The sequence below is a fragment of the Ixodes scapularis genome, unplaced genomic scaffold (assembly GCF_016920785.2).
Source record: "Ixodes scapularis isolate PalLabHiFi unplaced genomic scaffold, ASM1692078v2 PGA_scaffold4__175_contigs__length_147842914, whole genome shotgun sequence".
Taxonomy (NCBI): domain Eukaryota; kingdom Metazoa; phylum Arthropoda; class Arachnida; order Ixodida; family Ixodidae; genus Ixodes; species Ixodes scapularis.
Genome location: NW_024609879.1, coordinates 147106726 through 147123529, shown reverse-complemented (window position 1 = coordinate 147123529; position 16804 = coordinate 147106726). Strand labels below are relative to the sequence as shown.

Genomic DNA, 16804 nt, shown 5'->3' with positions numbered 1-16804 from the left:
TGGTTTTGCTCCTTGGAATAGTTAAAAAACCCTTTAAAAAAAAAATCAGAAAAAAATTTTAAGTCTGGTTGGAACGCCCATGTCAAAAAAAAATTAATTTTACGCGAAAAGAAAACATTTTCTTGGAGCAATATTGACGACGCGAGATGCGATTTCGTCGGTAGTCACCTCCTTCCCCTTTGTTTTCTCTCGGCTTTCGGGCGCGTGGAGGAGAGGTGGATCGGCTTCTCTTTCAAGTATAGGTGGAAAGAATGCATGACCATTCCGTGACGTCATCGGCTATGCTAGTAGAACTTAAAATAAATCTCACGCCGTCAATGTCACTCTAAAAATTTTGTTTTTCGCGTAAATTTATTTTTCGACACTCATGTCCTAACCAGGCCGACTGTCTAAAAAGAGATTTATTTTTAATTTCAGGGGCCCTTTATTGCTTTCGCATTAAAAAAACCGAGAAATATAATTATCCTGTGTATTACGCCGAAAAAAAAATGTAGCAACGAATTTTTGTCGTCTTTAATGCGCGACGCCGACAATTCGGTGCCGTTGCCAGAACACCAATTGTAAATTTTGGCTTGATTCTAAACTGTGAACTTACCTAACTGTTTTGTAAGTCCAATTATAAGGTTTACTTGGCTTTTAATATTATTATATTCCTTGTAATATCAACTACAGAAACAGGCATAGGAAAAGCTTGCCAGCGTCTCTGAATACTTAGACGCGACATACATATTACTTGTTTTGTCATTTGCCAAGTATTCATTCTCTTGATATTTATATTAAAAATACATAGAAAAACGCAACGAAAGTATTCGTTTTTCTTTTAATTCCCAGTCATTTTTTTAATTGCCAATCACGTTCTTTGCTTATTTTTCTTATCAGGCCAAAAGCCAGATGATAAAGATAATGAAGGTGAGCGCTCAGATTATACATCTTCTTTTATAATCCGGAGTTCACGGTTACTTTCATCTATGCCTGTAGGGCTCATGTGGAAAGGGAACGTAGCACTGATGTAACTGTGAATATGGCTGGTTTCGCTTGACTGAAGCAGCAGTATCAGTACGCATGACACACTCGTAGAAAAAAGGGTATGGATAGTCCTCCCTTAGGGGAGGAACGGTCTTATAACCTATGTTCCTTTAGAAAGGGAGAAACGTTCGTCCCTGAAGCAGGAGAGCAAAGTTCCTCCGTCGCTTTCATTTCAATATGGCGGCCCCGAATCGAGCAAATCGAGCCCAATAAGGCTTGACGAGGACGCTATGTCTCTCGTACGGGGCGAGAGCAGCAGCAAATGAAAGCGTAACACGAGCTTTCCGCGAACTGTGTTTATTTCCGAAGCCAGATTCCCCCCACAGGTACAGAAACTTGCGTTTCGAAAGCAGTTACTCAGTCTCCTCGTCGAAAGCACTGCGATGTTAAACGGAGACAACCGATACCCAGTTACTTCGCGCACTTAGCGTCTTACCTTTGATGTTCCTCTAGTCACAATTCCTTCGTCAACCGCACATCACGGAGGAAGTTTGCTCCCTGCTCAATCCGCGAAACCAAAAGCCGCTCTCGAAAGAACAAACTCGAAGCCGCTGTTTATCGCGTAGCGTGAAAGAAGGTTAAATCGCTAGCCACCAGATGACGGGGTCCAGCAGAGTAATTGCGAGTAGCTAGGCTAGGTGGCGCTAGGTACCGCTCAATTCATGTTCTACAAAAAATAATTTGATTTCCTCAGGCCCCTCTTGGGGATCCTCTACTATACACAGATTACGCTTATGACATGCTTATGAGAAGCATCAGATGAACATACATTGAGCACATACACGGCACACGCATATATCAATACAACGGAACACCACACTAACCCGAACACTGCACCTACGCTCTGCGTTTCCATGTTTTATATTGGTCGTTTTGAACGGACGGAATTTTTCGGAGACTGAATAAGCAATAAAAAATATTCCCAGCATGTTAATTTTTTTTCCAGCAATGTCATACCTCTAAGAGTATTTTGAATGGCTCAGGGGATGATTCTCTTATTCAAGAGCAAACGCTTGATCATGCCGTAATTATTTGAAAGCCAATGCGGAGGGCAAGTTCGTCTGCTTCTTGCGCAGGGGGTAGCGGTGACGTCAGAACGCCGAGCCCTGATTGGCTGATCCTATCTGAGCGTCGTCTGCTCCTTTGCAACGTCGTCTGCTCGCAACGTCGTCTGCTTCTGTCTTACCTTTCCTGCGACTTTCGGAAGTGCATAGGCCAGATTTACGAAACGATCTTACGCCAAAAATGTGCGTAAGTTAAGAACAAATTTGTATTCACAAAACGAAATTTTCGTAAGTTTCGCGCAGGTTACGTCGAAATCCTACGACAGCTGCGAAGCTGTCTTACGTACTTCTTTCAGCATGGCCGACAGCGTCGCGGTCGCGACGACCCACGGGCGTTTATTTTTCTACGTGCGCTTCTCACGCGTCCCGACTTCAAGCAGCAAGAGAAAAGTAAAAAAGTACTTGAAACAGACCACGACGAACAAGAACGCTGGATCCACAAACACCCGGGAAAAGCTCCAACGGCCACGATTCCACCGAACACGACCAAGGGAGTACGGCAGTTAGGCCTAGCATGCACTCCGCGACTCGGCGACCGTCTGCCCACGACCGGCTGGCGTGCTGAATGGAATATGCCCGCGCGACCCCTGTGAACCCTTCCCGTATTATACTTTGATCGCTGACCTCAATTTTAGATTAAAAGGTCAATTTCTTCCTCTTGTTATCTCCTTGTTTCCCGAGGCAACGGTGACTCTCGCCGGTGAAAAAACGGTGAATCTCCGATAGACGCAGGAAAGGTAAAGCAGCCATCGCTTTGACTAGCAGACGTAAAGTAGACGACGTTAACTGCGCCGACCCGCCGACGCCGTTAAAGAATGAGGGGTCTCGCCGCACACGAAAGGAGGGAAAAAGTATTTGGGAGGGAACTTGCGGGCACTAACCAGTAACCACTCTCACTCTCGGTTCTCAGCAAACAAACCTCGGCACCTCGAGAAAAAGAAGAAGTTTGCGGCGGGGACTAACGTTTTCCACGAAGGCTCCGCATCTCGCACCGAACGACGCGAAAATTTTCCTGTTTTCCGGAAAAGACTGATACCACGGAAGGAAGGAGGACGAGAGGAAAAGAAGGATAATACGGAAACGTGAGTGGGTCGCATATTACCGGCAATATCGACATTTTAGAGACAAGCCTACCCCCACACGGGGATGGCATGGAGATGGACGAGACGGCCGCCGATGGCGAGAAAAGAATAGGCGGAATACCCGAGAGGGGTTGGAATTACATTATTAGAAAAAAGGATAAGAAAGTCAGCTCGTCCACCAGCGATGTCAAAAACAACATGGGGTCAACCGAGGAGCAGAAGCCAAAAAGGAGGAGATTCGGACCGATGCCGGGAGACGAGATAAAAATTACTGTTAGACCCGAAAAGGGTCTGAAACTCGGAGACACCAGAGAAGGATCCGTAGGCAAGGCACTAATTAAGGCCATCCGAAGAAACCATGCCCTCCGAGATGAGGAAATCACAACAAGAATATTGAAAGGTACCAACGCCATAATAGTCAGCACGAAAAGGGAAGACATCGCGAAAGCGGTGACAGAAATCGAAGAACTTGAGATCGAAGGGAAGAAGCACAGCTTCAAAGCTAAAGTCATCATGGAGGACACGGTAAAAGGAGTGGTATACAGAGTCTCTAAAGAGTTTACAGACGAAGAACTGGGAGAAAACTTCAGTGTAAGGGGCAAGTACGCCGACATTGAAATAATAGAAGCCAGAAGAATCAGGGATACGGAAGTTGTGGTCCTCACTTTTAGCGGGGACCGTTTGCCAAACCAAGTGTGCTTATACGGGCAAATGGCACACGTGTGGGAATACAGGCCGGTGAAGCAAGTATGTTTCGTCTGCATGAAGCCGGGACACAGGAGTGACGTATGCCCCACGCCAGACGCAAAGGGGTGCCGAAATTGCGGCCGAACGCACGCGGAAGGCGAAGAGAATTGCAGGGCAAGATGCGCATTCTGCGAAGGGGAACACCCCACCGGGGACAAGGAGTGCAAAAAGCGATACAAAGAACCGACGAAAAAGGTGCAGCCCAAAACTACTGATACACTGACCGACGTCAGCAAAAAGAAGGCGTGGGCGGAGGCGCAGAGCAACATAGAAGACTTCCCTACGCTGAGGTGGGTTACTGGGCAAGCCAACTACCCCACAATAGAGGGAGAGAAATCGGACAAGCAGAAAATTTCCGAGATGGAGGAGACAATTAGAGAGCTAAAGAAGGTGGCAGAGATACAAAGGGAACAATTTCAGAGAACAATGGAGATACAAAGGGAACAATTCCATAAAATGGAGGAGCAAAACGCCAAGATGGCGGAAACCATTAAAAGACTGGAAGGAAACTCTTGGAGACAAGAAGAGAAGCACAAGAAAGAACTGGAGACTCTCCGAAGACGGTGTGAAAACAAAACGGACGAGCCGAAAACTCAGCCGAAGCCGGCAGAGGCACCGAAAAAGACGCCCAAGGAAAGAAAGGGTCCGCTCGAAGAAAGAAAGGAGCAACTAGACAACAAATTCGAGAACAAGTTTGAGCTACTAGAAAGCAAATTCGAGCAACTGGAAAACAAATTCGAGCAAAGATTCGCTAAAATTGAACAGATGCTCGCAAGTTTACTGGACGGGGCGGCGGGCCCGCCTAGGAGGAAATGTGCAAAGGACGGCTACGAAAGCGATGTCAGCTGCGTGAGCAACGAAGGAGCCAAAGCAGAGGCAAAGCAACCGTATGGAAGGTAGGCTTCTGATATGGCAGTGGAATTGCAGAGCCTACCGAGGAAAACGAAGCAATTTTACATTTTATCTACAGGACGAAGTGGAAAAACCGCACCTAATCTTGCTGCAAGAACCGAATTCAGAAGCGAATCTGAGTGGGTACTACGTTTACGGCAACGATAAGAACAAGCCCAGGGTCGCCACGCTCGTCAATAAGAACATCACGGTCATACATCACGAAACAAAGCAAGAAGTAGAGAACGTTCTGACGGAAGTGGTGCCTAGCAACAAGGGAGGCAAGAGCACATTCGTGCTAAACGTGTACGCGCAACACAAGGGCTACAAGACCGAGGACCTCGCGGAAATCATGGAAACGGCATGCAAGATGGCCGGCAAGGACAACGCGATAGTCGTCGCGGGAGATTTCAACTCGGCGCATACGGAATGGGGCTACGTAAAGGACACGAAGAGGGGCAAAGAGTTACTCAAGCTAATCGAGATGCACGAACTAACGATCATCAACGACACAGACTGCCACACTAGAGTGGGAAACAGCGTGAGTCGAGACACAAACCCGGACCTCTCGATGATCAGGGGAGCCACGGCGGGATGGATAAACACGCAAGAAACCCTCGGAAGCGACCACTGCATCATTAGGATCGAAGTAGTGGCAGACGCCAAGCGTCGACGCATAGGAAAGAATCAGAGAACAGACTGGAGAAAGTTCAGACAGGAAGTGGAAACAAGACCCATAGACGACCTTGCGCGGTGGACAAGGGAACTAAAAAGAGCCAAAGAAGACTACACCAACGAGGTAGAGCTGACCGAAAAAGTCACTGCAGTTGACTCGCGACTCGAAACGCTGTGGAAGAAAAGGCGCAATTTGACTGTAAAGTGGAAAATCAACAAACTGAACCGGAATTTGAGACATCGAGTGGCGGAACTCAACGAGGAAATAGAAAAGTACGCCGATGACTTGGCGCGACAAAACTGGTGGCAAAAATGCGACAAACTGCAGAACACTTTGGAAACAAAACAGACCTGGAACCTGCTCAAATACCTGGCGGACCCGGCATCGACAAGAGGCGAAACCAACCGAACTCTCACGAGGATTGTACACAAATTCCAAGGAGACGTGCTAGAATACATCAAGAACAGGTACGTCCCGGATCAAGGGACACCCGAAACCGGAAACGAGTATACGGGACGAACCAACGAGAGTCTTGACAGAGACTTTGACGTTGGGGAGCTGGTGGCAGCCGCCGCCGAAACGACCAACAGCACACCGGGGAGGGACGGCATCACCAACGCCACGCTACGGAATCTACCGCAGAAGACTCAGAAGCAACTCACAAACTTTATTAACGAGGTATGGAACAGCGGAAAAGTCCCGGAAGAGTGGAAGCACTCGCAAATCAAGCTCATTCCCAAGCAAGGAAAAAAACCGCATATAGACAACATGAGACCTATCTCGCTAACGTCGAACGTAGGCAAACTCATGGAACGCATGGTGAAAAACAGGCTACAGCGCTACCTGGAGGAAGAGGGGCTCATGCCGCACTGCATGTACGGTTTTAGGCCACACCTGAGCACTCAAGACGTGCTACTTCAGATCAGGGAAGAAGTGCTGAGCGGCAAAATCCCCGCCAAAGGGGAGCACATCGTGCTAGCCATAGACCTAAAGGCGGCCTTCGACAACGTTGCCCACTCCGCCATACTAGACAACTTGAACGCCACCAACGGAGGCGAAAAGACCTACAACTACGTACGCTCCTTCCTGGAAAACCGCAGCGCCACCATCCAGATTGATGACACAAAGACTAAGACGTTCGACATGCCCAACAAGGGGACGCCGCAAGGAGCGGTGCTGTCACCCCTACTTTTTAATATAGCGCTCTTCAAGCTATCCGAGAGACTGGCAAAGATCCCGAACATAGAGTACGCGGTATACGCAGATGACATTACGATATGGATCACAAAAGGGTCGCTAGGAGAAAAGGAGGAAAGGCTGCAAAAGGCGGCAGAAGTCATACAAGAGGTGGCAAAAGCAAGCGGACTCCACTGCTCGCCCGAAAAATCAGAGATTCTGAGGATTCATGGACGAAGGTACGACAGAAGCATACCCATCAACGTCACGATAGAAGGCCACACAGTGCCCGAAGTGAAAGAACTAAGGCTGCTGGGTATGTGGTTACAACATAATGGGAAAGCCACGCTACAATGGGAAAAGATCTCCAAAACCATAGACATCATGGGAAGGATGATTAAGAGAGTCACCCACAGGAAGTGGGGTCTAAAAGAACGAGACGTGGCGAAGATTGTTCAAGCCGTCGTCGTAAGTAGGATCACTTACTGCATGCCGTACCACCGGATCACCAAAACAGAAGAGAGAAAGATCGACTGCAAAATGAGGGGAGTGTACAAGCTAGCGCTAGGACTACCCATTACCACATCAACCGAAAAACTCATGGCCATGGGCATCTCTAACACGTACGGAGAGCACAAGGATGCCATGCTGACGGCGCAGAAAGAGAGACTCGGACGCAGCGAGACCGGAAGACGCCTGGCGACCAAACTCGGCTTCAACGACGTGAGGACAAAGGCGACCAGAACGGCCGACCTAAGCGATATGGCGAAAAATACGTACATCGTACGACCCATACCAAAACACATGAGACCGGATACGCATGAACAACGAAGACTAGCCAGAGCCAGGTACTACGAAAGGATAGCCAAAAAGGGAGAGGTGGCGTACGTCGACGCTGCCGACTACCCGGACCGGGATGCAAAGGTAGCCGTATACCTGGACAAAAACAAGATGGAGAAAAGTAGCTGCTCGATGCCCAGGGCAACGACGGAAGAGGCCGAAGAGAGAGCCATAGCGCTCGCCATGATGGACGGCTATAGGAAGGGCAGTAGCATGCTCATCCTGTCGGACTCTCAACAGGCCTGTCGAAATTTTCTAAAAGGCAGGATTGGAGCGAGAACCGCCAAACTTATAAATAAGGTCACCCCGAAAAGTGCTGGAGTAACGCACGAAATCGCGTGGATTCCCGCTCACGCGGGCGTCACGGGTAACCAGGCAGCAGACGACCGAGCCCGTGCTCATACCTTCCGGGCCGGTCTGACGCAGCCGGGGAAAACCGTTATCGTGAACCCGAGCTACTCGGAGCTACTTGACCACTACAAGGCCTGCCGATTCCAGTTTCCGGAGCCCGCGGACAGGTTCGACAGAATAGATGCCGCCCTATGGAGGAGACTCCAGGCGGGCAACTTCCCGAACAAGGTGCTGGCCAGACACGTGGATCCGGACAGGTACGAAGACGACAGCTGCCCCTGGTGCGGCTCCCGAGCGACACTCTACCACTCCACGTGGGAATGTACGAATAACGACGAGCTTCCCAAGCTCCAAGACGAAGAAAAAGGCCAAGCCGGCTGGGAGAGGCTGCTGCGGAGCAGGGACCCCGGAGAGCAGCTTAGGCTGCTCGAAAGGGCCAAACTTGCTGGCCAGCTTCTAGGGATCCTGGAATGAGGAACCCTCCCCGCTAAGGCTCCACTTCCGTCATCATCAGCATCATCCCTCATGTTCCAATAAACGTTTTCCTCCTCCTCCTCGGCACCTCGGGACACCTCGCCAGTGAGTCATTTGACTTCCCTCCTTGATGCACGTCTGCTAGTTGTTAGACAAAAACAACGTACCGTTCGAGTTATTTCGCCTGCCCTCTCTGAAAGGCGAAGTCGGGCTCGTTCGACTTCCGAAAGTCGCAGGAAAGCTAAGACAGACCAAGACGACGTTGCGAGCAGACGACATTGCAAAGGAGCAGACGACGCTCAGATAGGGGGTCGCGATCAGCCAATCAGGGCTCGGCGTTCTGACGTCACCGCTACTTCCTTTCTCATGCGCAGAAGACGAAAATGAGCCCACTTGCGAGGCGTATAAATCAGGCCGCTCCAATGCGGTTCGAAGCCACGAGTTTGTTTTTCCGCACGGCACGTCGTAGCCTGTATTTCTATTTAGTATTTGTTTTTCTATTTGTGCTGTTCGCGCAAAGCTGCAATTGCCGTCTTGAATTAATCTCCGTAGAGCGGATATTCACCCAGCTGGAAGTGATGCTTCACGGGCTGAGAAATCGCTTTTCGATCAACTTGAATGCAGTCAAAGCCGCGGCTTGCGGCAGGTGTTAAGTGTACGGAGCTACGCCGTGGCGAGCCCGAAAACATCTAGCGCTCATCCCAGCGCGCCGCTTGGAGGGCAGTTTCTCCAAGAACCGTAGTATATTTAAACAGCAAAATAAAGGGTAGCTTTTTTCTTTCGATTTTACCTACTATCGTTTTTTAATGCTAAAATTCCACTCTGTAAATATACGTACTTTCCGTCACGATTTCGTATTGTTGTCCTTGCCCCAAAGCGCAATCGCTCTCGGGGACGAGACAACCGACAGTCACATTGGCCACAGTACGATAGGAGCTTACACTGTTCAGACCAGCGTTCCAACATGACTATCCCCACGTTGATCGATTGCACGTAATCTTTGAAGTGGTATTAAACTTTTTATATGTAAAGCGGAATGTCAACCTGCGACACCCCGAACCCTCCGATCATGGCCCGACCAGCGGCATCAATGCCCAACAGTTTACGATCTCATCTTGTTACACCACTTTTACGCGAACACACGGTCACATCGGCGATAATTCCAGTCTTCTGTTCACAACCCACAGCACTGCCATCACGATGTTGCAGCTATGTTGCTGACACGCACAAATACAGAACCACGCTGAAAGCCGCGGTTGCACTCGGCATCGGAAAACAGAACCGAACTCAGCACGGAAGGCACCCAGGCAGCCGGCAGCAAAACCTGCCTGTCTTGGACGCAGTTCCTGCGGTTTCCATAACGTCGAAAACGCCGACACAGTTCCGCGTGGTTTCGCTACTGTAGTTCCGTGCCACGTGAGTCCCGCAATCCGGAGACGGCCATCGCGGCCATCCTATCCAGTGTACGTGGCGCTGCTGGCACTGCTCCGAAACTTCGCTGTTTCTAGCGGCTTCGTTTGCTCGTTCGATACAATTAGTAATATAAACGTCAATGCAACCGAAATGTTCTGCACGTTTAGACTAGAAGACGGAATTAGAGGCGGCTTTCGCTGCCGCTGAAGCTCAATAAGCTCAACAGCTATTTATTAAAAAACGTGCGCGACCTGCTCGAAAAACGAAACCGAAAGAAGATGAGTCGGGAGGGCGAAAGCTTTCTCCCGCCTGCCTGGAGAAGGAGAAAAACGTTTCGTTCCTCCCCTTTTCTCGTGTCCGCTTGAGGGCGCGTCAGTAGAAGGGAGGAAGGCGCGCCGTTGCTACTTTTTTCCTCCATTTTTTTCTTAGAGAGCATGACTAATTGTACAGCTGACTGTTTTGTTCCCGAAACCTTCAGCAAAAAAAAAAATCACCAAGACAAAAAAAAAAAAAAACCTTTTATCGGTGTCCCATACGTTGGCATATTCGTTTTAGTATAGCGCTGCTGGCTCTTACGTACGCAATATTCAATAGTATACCGTAAGCTAAAAACGACCTGCTCAGACCGATTTTGATTGTGCGTTATTTTGCCAAGTGAACATCTGACATGATCTTTTTTTACTCAATTTGCCAGAGCCGTAGAATTCCGCGAGCTTATAGAGCCACCATGCTACTCAAAATAAATATTGAAAATGAAAACGTTTCCAATAATTTTATATCAAATTACACCAAGCCACAGCTCCCTGGTGAAGCGCGTTTTTCTGCGAGGTACGGAGGCTACGAGTAGGAGTGCGTAGCCAAATTCGATCACGTAGCCTCCATCAATATAGTCCCGTGGAAACGGCACCTTTTATCAATGCTATCGCGGGAAGAAATCTATGATCTACTGATGTCCAATTCATAGCGACAGCTTCGGCGATTTCTCGAATAGTCGTCAGTCCGTCGGCGATGAACTGCGGAAAGAAGCTTAGTGTTGAGCAAATCGCAGCGTTGACGCACATTGTGAGCAGTGAACATTTTCACTGTGCACTCCTTCAGCTGCACGGCGATCTAATTCGACCGCGGTAGGTCCCGGATACAATTGCCGAACTGAACGCCACCGAATTTCACATAGCACTGAACTTCACGAACACTAATGTGGCGATGCGTGCGAGTTGGTTATGCATGTTGAGAGTAGTGAAAGCGCACAATAAAGACGAATACGAAGACGGAGAGACAAACAGGACGGGCGCTGACTATCAACTGAATTTTTTATTGGAAAAAATAGAAACAGCAAGATAAAACCAGCAAAAGCCACAAATACTACAAATGTGACTAGTCATCAATGACTCGGCCACCACACGTGTCAATAAAGTCCACTTTCTTTTTGTGAAGGAAAAGTGAGGGCTGACTGATACACTTATTAGGACATTCCTTCTTTATTATGTAAGCCTCCAGTACCTCCCTCGCCACCTTTTCTTTAGCTCTCCCAACGATTGTAGTGCCTTGAAAGTTGGGAAAAAAGATTGCCGCTGCATTCCCAACTTCCAAGGCACTACAATCGTTGGGAGAGGTAAAGAAAAGGTGGCGAGGGAGGTACTGGAGGCTTACATAATAAAGAAGGAATGTCCTAATAAGTGTATCAGTCAACCCTCACTTTTCCTTCACAAAAAGGAAGTGGACTTTATTGACACGTGTGGTGGCCGAGTCATTGATGACTAGTCACATTTGTATTTTTTGTGGCTTTTGCTGGTTTTATCTTGCTGTTTCTATTTGTTCCAATAAAAAATTCAGTTGATAGTCAGCGCTCATCCTGTTTGCCTCTCCGTCTTCGTATTCGTCTTTATTGTGCGCTTTCACTACTTTCAACCTTTACGAACACCACGTTGCCCTTGCTTCGCCAGTCGAGATAACCGCCATCTTAAAACTGGTGCCCTTGCTGGGACAGAGATCTCTCAAGAGCTACCCGCAAAGCCCGCAAGCCGCCCACAACGCGAAATCCCAGGCGTTGTGCGCGTACGCAATACGCTGGCCCTCCTATTGCGTTTTCCGCACGCGCACTCTCGACCCGCAATTTCTTTGCGTGTGCAGAGCTTTAGCGTAGGGTCCACTAAAACTGTCTATTGCCATCATCAAGCACGCTTATTGTTTATTGCCATACAAGGTATATTTCGCCTACGCAATTAATTTTCTACGAAAACGAACTCTTATATACTAAAACTCTGAAGGCCCGGAGTTAGGCACAGGGCTACCGGGACGGCCGCTAGGGTAGTACTCTAGCATTATGCACCCTTCCCCCGTCAACCGTAGACCGTGATCTTCCATTCGGATAGCACGTGCCTCAGTCACAACTTCTAACAATTCATCTATCATATTTTACTAAAACCACGACCAGTAGGCTATACTGTATGTACTAACCACCCAGCATCTCATAGTTCAATAAACGTTTAACCACCACCAACCGGCTGCAGAGCCCCACATTCCTGTCGTCTAAGGTTGTTCCTTTACTTTTTGTTTTCTGTCACATCTGGGCAGCGTTGTGGGTGCTACCGCAAAGAGTAACAAAATACGTTACTCGTTACTTGTAAATAAAAAAAATTTGCGACTTGAAACGTTCCACTGTTTTGCTTAAACCGCCAAAACATGCCTTAAAATTTGGCAAAATCTTTAAGGTGTTTGCGATGAGTGCGAAAAGTCATGACTTGGTTCCTAGAAACAAGAAAATAATTTAAGTGTTATTTTTTAAGTTTTGTGAAGAACATGTTTCAGGCAACGTATGAGCTACGTTACCAGTTAATCGAAATAAGTAACGTAAGCACGTTATTTGTTCCTTTTGCTGTTGACTTGCCAGTGGCAAGTCAACAGCAAACAGATTTGTTCTGTTTCCTCACACCTTTTTTTTCATTAAGACGGGTAAGGCCCTGGTCTCAAAAGCTAATGTTTTAATTTTTGTTTATTGTCAGCAAGATAAAGTTGCCACAAAGCTTAAAAAGCTACACTCCCTTAATCTAGAACTTTCATTTTTTCACTTTTTTTAACACATATTTAAATCTGGCCACGTGCGTGCTCAGAGCTCAAATCAGGGTCAGAGAGCGATCGCTTATAAGGAAGGTTGGTGCAACGGCAGCTTTCGCGAATTTGCGGTACGCATATGTCAACGACGGTAAAAGTGCCCTGAGCAGCATGAACGGCATAAAAGTGACATAGAAACGCCGATGCAAGTCATTATTGGGATGCTCATGCAGGAGTGTGCGGTGCAAAGCATGAACATATCAACATCTTGAACACCCGAGTCTATAAACAAAAAGTGGACAACACACAACCAGAGCTCCACATTTTGTTCCTTGTCTCGTGTGTTTAATATGTTGAAAGTTCACCAGCTCGCCTGCATCATCTCTGTTGTTTCTATGATAAAAAGTTCTCAAACGTGTAACTTGTATTGATGCGTTGTTTTTTTTTTTTCCTTCTATAAGTAGAGGATGGTGCTGCTGTATGCTTCCCAGCTCCGCCGGGGTTGAGTGGTGTCTCAAGAAATAAAGTGCAGCCCAGATGTGTCTGCTATTTTGAGTGCAAAATTGAAAAGATGGCATGCGATTTATCTTATGGGAAGAAAGCTGAAATTCATTAGTTGCTTAGTTCATTCTTTTACAAGAGAATTCAGAAACACCCTTTTTAGAGTGGAACAACTATAATCGGTGACGGCATAAGAATGCAGTAGCTAATCTACCTCCAGCACGTGATTGATTGCCTTCCGCCGGGGATTCGTTAGGAGTACACCGAAGTGATAAGACAAAATGCCCGTCCTGGAGGCGCAGCATCTATGGTGTATTCGCAACTTGACTCAGACAATAATTTGGAGGGCGGTACGTTTCCAAATTTTAAATAGACAGATCCCTTTTTCAAGCCGACCGCCTCTGGGGTCTTCCGAAAATGTTTCATCCCCGATGCTGCGCCGCCCTTAAACAAAACAAAATTAATCATACTCGGTTATTCGATGGACACGTGTGTGATAAATTCTTTTTTATATATAATAAATATTCTGCGTAATATTTTCAGGTGACAATACATGACACATAGCAGTGACTTTATTCGTATATCAATAAAAACAAACAAATATAAATAACCTGAAACTTATGGGCAAACAAAAATGTTCTAGCAACGAAATCTTGAGGTTCCTTATGCGCGACGCCAAAAATTTCGTGCCGTTGCAAAACCCCAATAGTACACTTGTCTCCATTTTAAACATTGTACTTACCTATATATTTTATTAATCCGCTTTGAATGTTTACCTGACTTTTCATATTAATGTATTTCTACCAGGGTCAACGATACAAATAAGCATAGGACGAAATTGCCAGCGCCTCTGAATATTAAGACGCTACATACCTGTTGAATATTTTGAAATTTGCCAAGTATTCATGTGCTCAGTATTTATATAAAAAAGTGTTTAAAAAGACAACGCATAATCAAGAGTTTTTTCTTAACTACTAAATCATGTTTTCTCTATTTTTTTCTCATGAGCCCAAGCATCGGACAACCAGAATGATGAGGGTGAGCATAGAGATCATATTTAAAGAAAACAAAAATCTGAAGTCCATTTTACCTTCCTTTATGCTTGTAGTGCTCAATTGGTCAAGGAACGTAACACTGGTCTAACAGTGAATAGTGGTTGATTTCATTGAACTGAAATAGCAGCTGCCTGTTTTTTTTTCCATGGCCTTTAGCGAGAAAATGCATCCACACGAAAAGACAGCTCCTTCATCTGTGTCTCATACTATGCGTGGGAACATTCGTCCTATGTATGTTTCAAAACCGTTTCTCTCCTCAGTAGTTTCAAAAGTGACTGGGTTAACCGTCAATCCCTTCGGCCTTCAGTTAACGAAGCAAACTCAAGAGTGCCTCGCCAACGGTCCTAAATTCTGCGAAAATGTGAAACCGTCTAGAATCGATATCGTTTCAGCCATCCACAGTTTGTCAAATGTTTTACCCAACCCTGCTGAAAAAACTGCATTAGAATCAACCTCGATGAAAATAATGTCTTCCTTAGTAGATCCATCTTACCGGACTGACCGTAGGGATTTTCGAAAAGTTACCTCCGTGAAAAACGAGTTGAAAGAAAAGGACATCATGCTTCTCGAAACTGACAAATCTGGGAAATTTGCTGTTTTACCAATGAATGAGTTCCGAAAAAAATCAGATTTAGCCATAGGGGGGTTGTTCAGGCAGTTCAATGGAAACCTAAGACAGATTAAGCGGGAAATTGTAAGAATAATGAAAGACAATGAATTTCCTGCCTTAGTTTCCAAAATGAAAGTAACCTCAAAGGACACTTTTGGAATCAAGTTTTTTTTGAAGGAACATAAGGTGGACCTTCCTCTTCGAGTTGTGGTGAATGAGGACGGCACTTGGCAAAAACTAGTGTCGTCGTTTCTTCAAAAGGCCTTGAGTGGTTTAGATGTCGGAAGTCCATTGACCCTACGTTGCTGAGATGACTTAGTGACAGAATTGGAACCTTTTCATAGTAAGCGCTGCACTCTCTTCTCGATGGATATCAAAGACTTATATTATTCGCTAGAACCTAAGATGTTACTTGAACGCGTAGGTCAGTTTCTTGAAAACAATCTTGTTAGATTCCAGTCACATTCTGGGATAGGGGTAGCCGACTTCCTTAGGATTCTAGAACTATATTTAAAAGCAACTGTTGTTCAACACAATAATCGAGATTTCATTCAGAAACGTGGAATATGCATAGGTTCGGCAGTTGCTCCAATTTTGTCAGAGATATATTTAAGTTATCTAGACCTAAAGCTCCATGACATCGTCCGGAACCGTTCTCCCAGCGACGTTCATGTAAGGCGGTACGTCGACGACCTTTTGATATGCAGTACCGATCCTAATTTAGCGGCATCACTTGAAAAGGCTGCCCTGAACTGTTGTCCAGAATTAAAGTTTTCTGTAGATAGACCAGAGGGGGGTACCTTACAATTTTTAGATCTACAGCTGAAACATCCATCCAATTTGTGCTGGGAATACGGCAAGCCAAATGCCAAACCTCTCCTTCCATTTCACAGTTGTCACTCAAAACATGTAAAGGCTGGCATAGTACGCAATTCGATCAACACTGCTCTGAAAAAATCATGTTCCCACTTTATTGAGTCTGCTCTCAAGCGCCTGTTTGACCGTTTTAAAGCCGCTGGGTACCCTCAAGATTACGTGTTCAATCAGTTGTTGTTTCTCATCTCCCTCAAGAAAAAGTGCCAAAGTGTTCTTCAACCCACAAAGCGTGTAGTTCTTCCGTTTTTTCACCAGATTTCAGATAATCTTAAATCTATTGGTAATAAGTATGGTATTAGCACGGTATTCAGCAATGATTACAAACTGAATCGTTTGACTCCGTTTGCTTCCGCCAGAGCAGGGTGCACTAAAAAACACAAGGAAAAAGAGGTCAGTTGTGTGTCAGGAGTAGTATACAGGATCCCGTTTGATTGCGGATTATGCTACATAGGACAAACCAAGCGCTGTATAAACGATCGTCTCACCGAACACAAACGTTGTGTCAAAAACAAAGATCCTTATTCGGAAGTATCAAAACATGTAGTGGAATGCAATAATTGTCTACCCAACTGGGGCTCAACAACAGTCATCTTATCAGAAAAGGATGATCGGAAGCGTTTGATAAAAGAATCTATAACAATCATGAATCATGGGAATGCGGTAAATAAGCCATCCCTCACAATAGATAAAGAACAAAGAAAGTTTTTACAAATTTGATGTCTGCACGTCCTGTCAATCGATGTGTTGAGGTCTTTGTCCGATTTTAAGTCTTTTCGCTTTGTTGTTTCCTGGTCGTTGGTTCGTTGCGTCCTTCCTGTTATAGTGTTGCGGTTTTTTTAGGACTAATGCACTTTGGTCCTTCTACTTTGCTTTTGTTTCTGTATAAACGACCTGTTGTACTGTTGGGGTCTCTTGGGGACTAATGCACTTTAGTCCTTCTACTTAGCTTTTGTTTTTGTATAAACTTTTCA

General features: G+C 46.2%; 1 protein-coding gene across 4 annotated transcripts in view; it reads left to right on the top strand.

Annotated features, from left to right (window-relative positions):
* The window catches only part of LOC8042074, a 53496-nt gene that overhangs the window by 18538 nt on the left and 18154 nt on the right, over positions 1 to 16804 (top strand). The window contains exons 5-6 of one of the 4 annotated variants that reach the window (XM_040219393.3): positions 880 to 909; positions 14301 to 14330. The exons of 1 other annotated variant lie outside the window; for it this stretch is intronic. In XM_040219393.3, coding sequence (XP_040075327.1) covers positions 880 to 909; positions 14301 to 14330 — 60 coding nt within the window. The remainder of the gene's footprint in view (positions 1 to 879; positions 910 to 14300; positions 14331 to 16804) is intronic. 2 more of the 4 variants (XM_040219394.3, XM_040219396.3) reach the window with 2 other exon arrangements.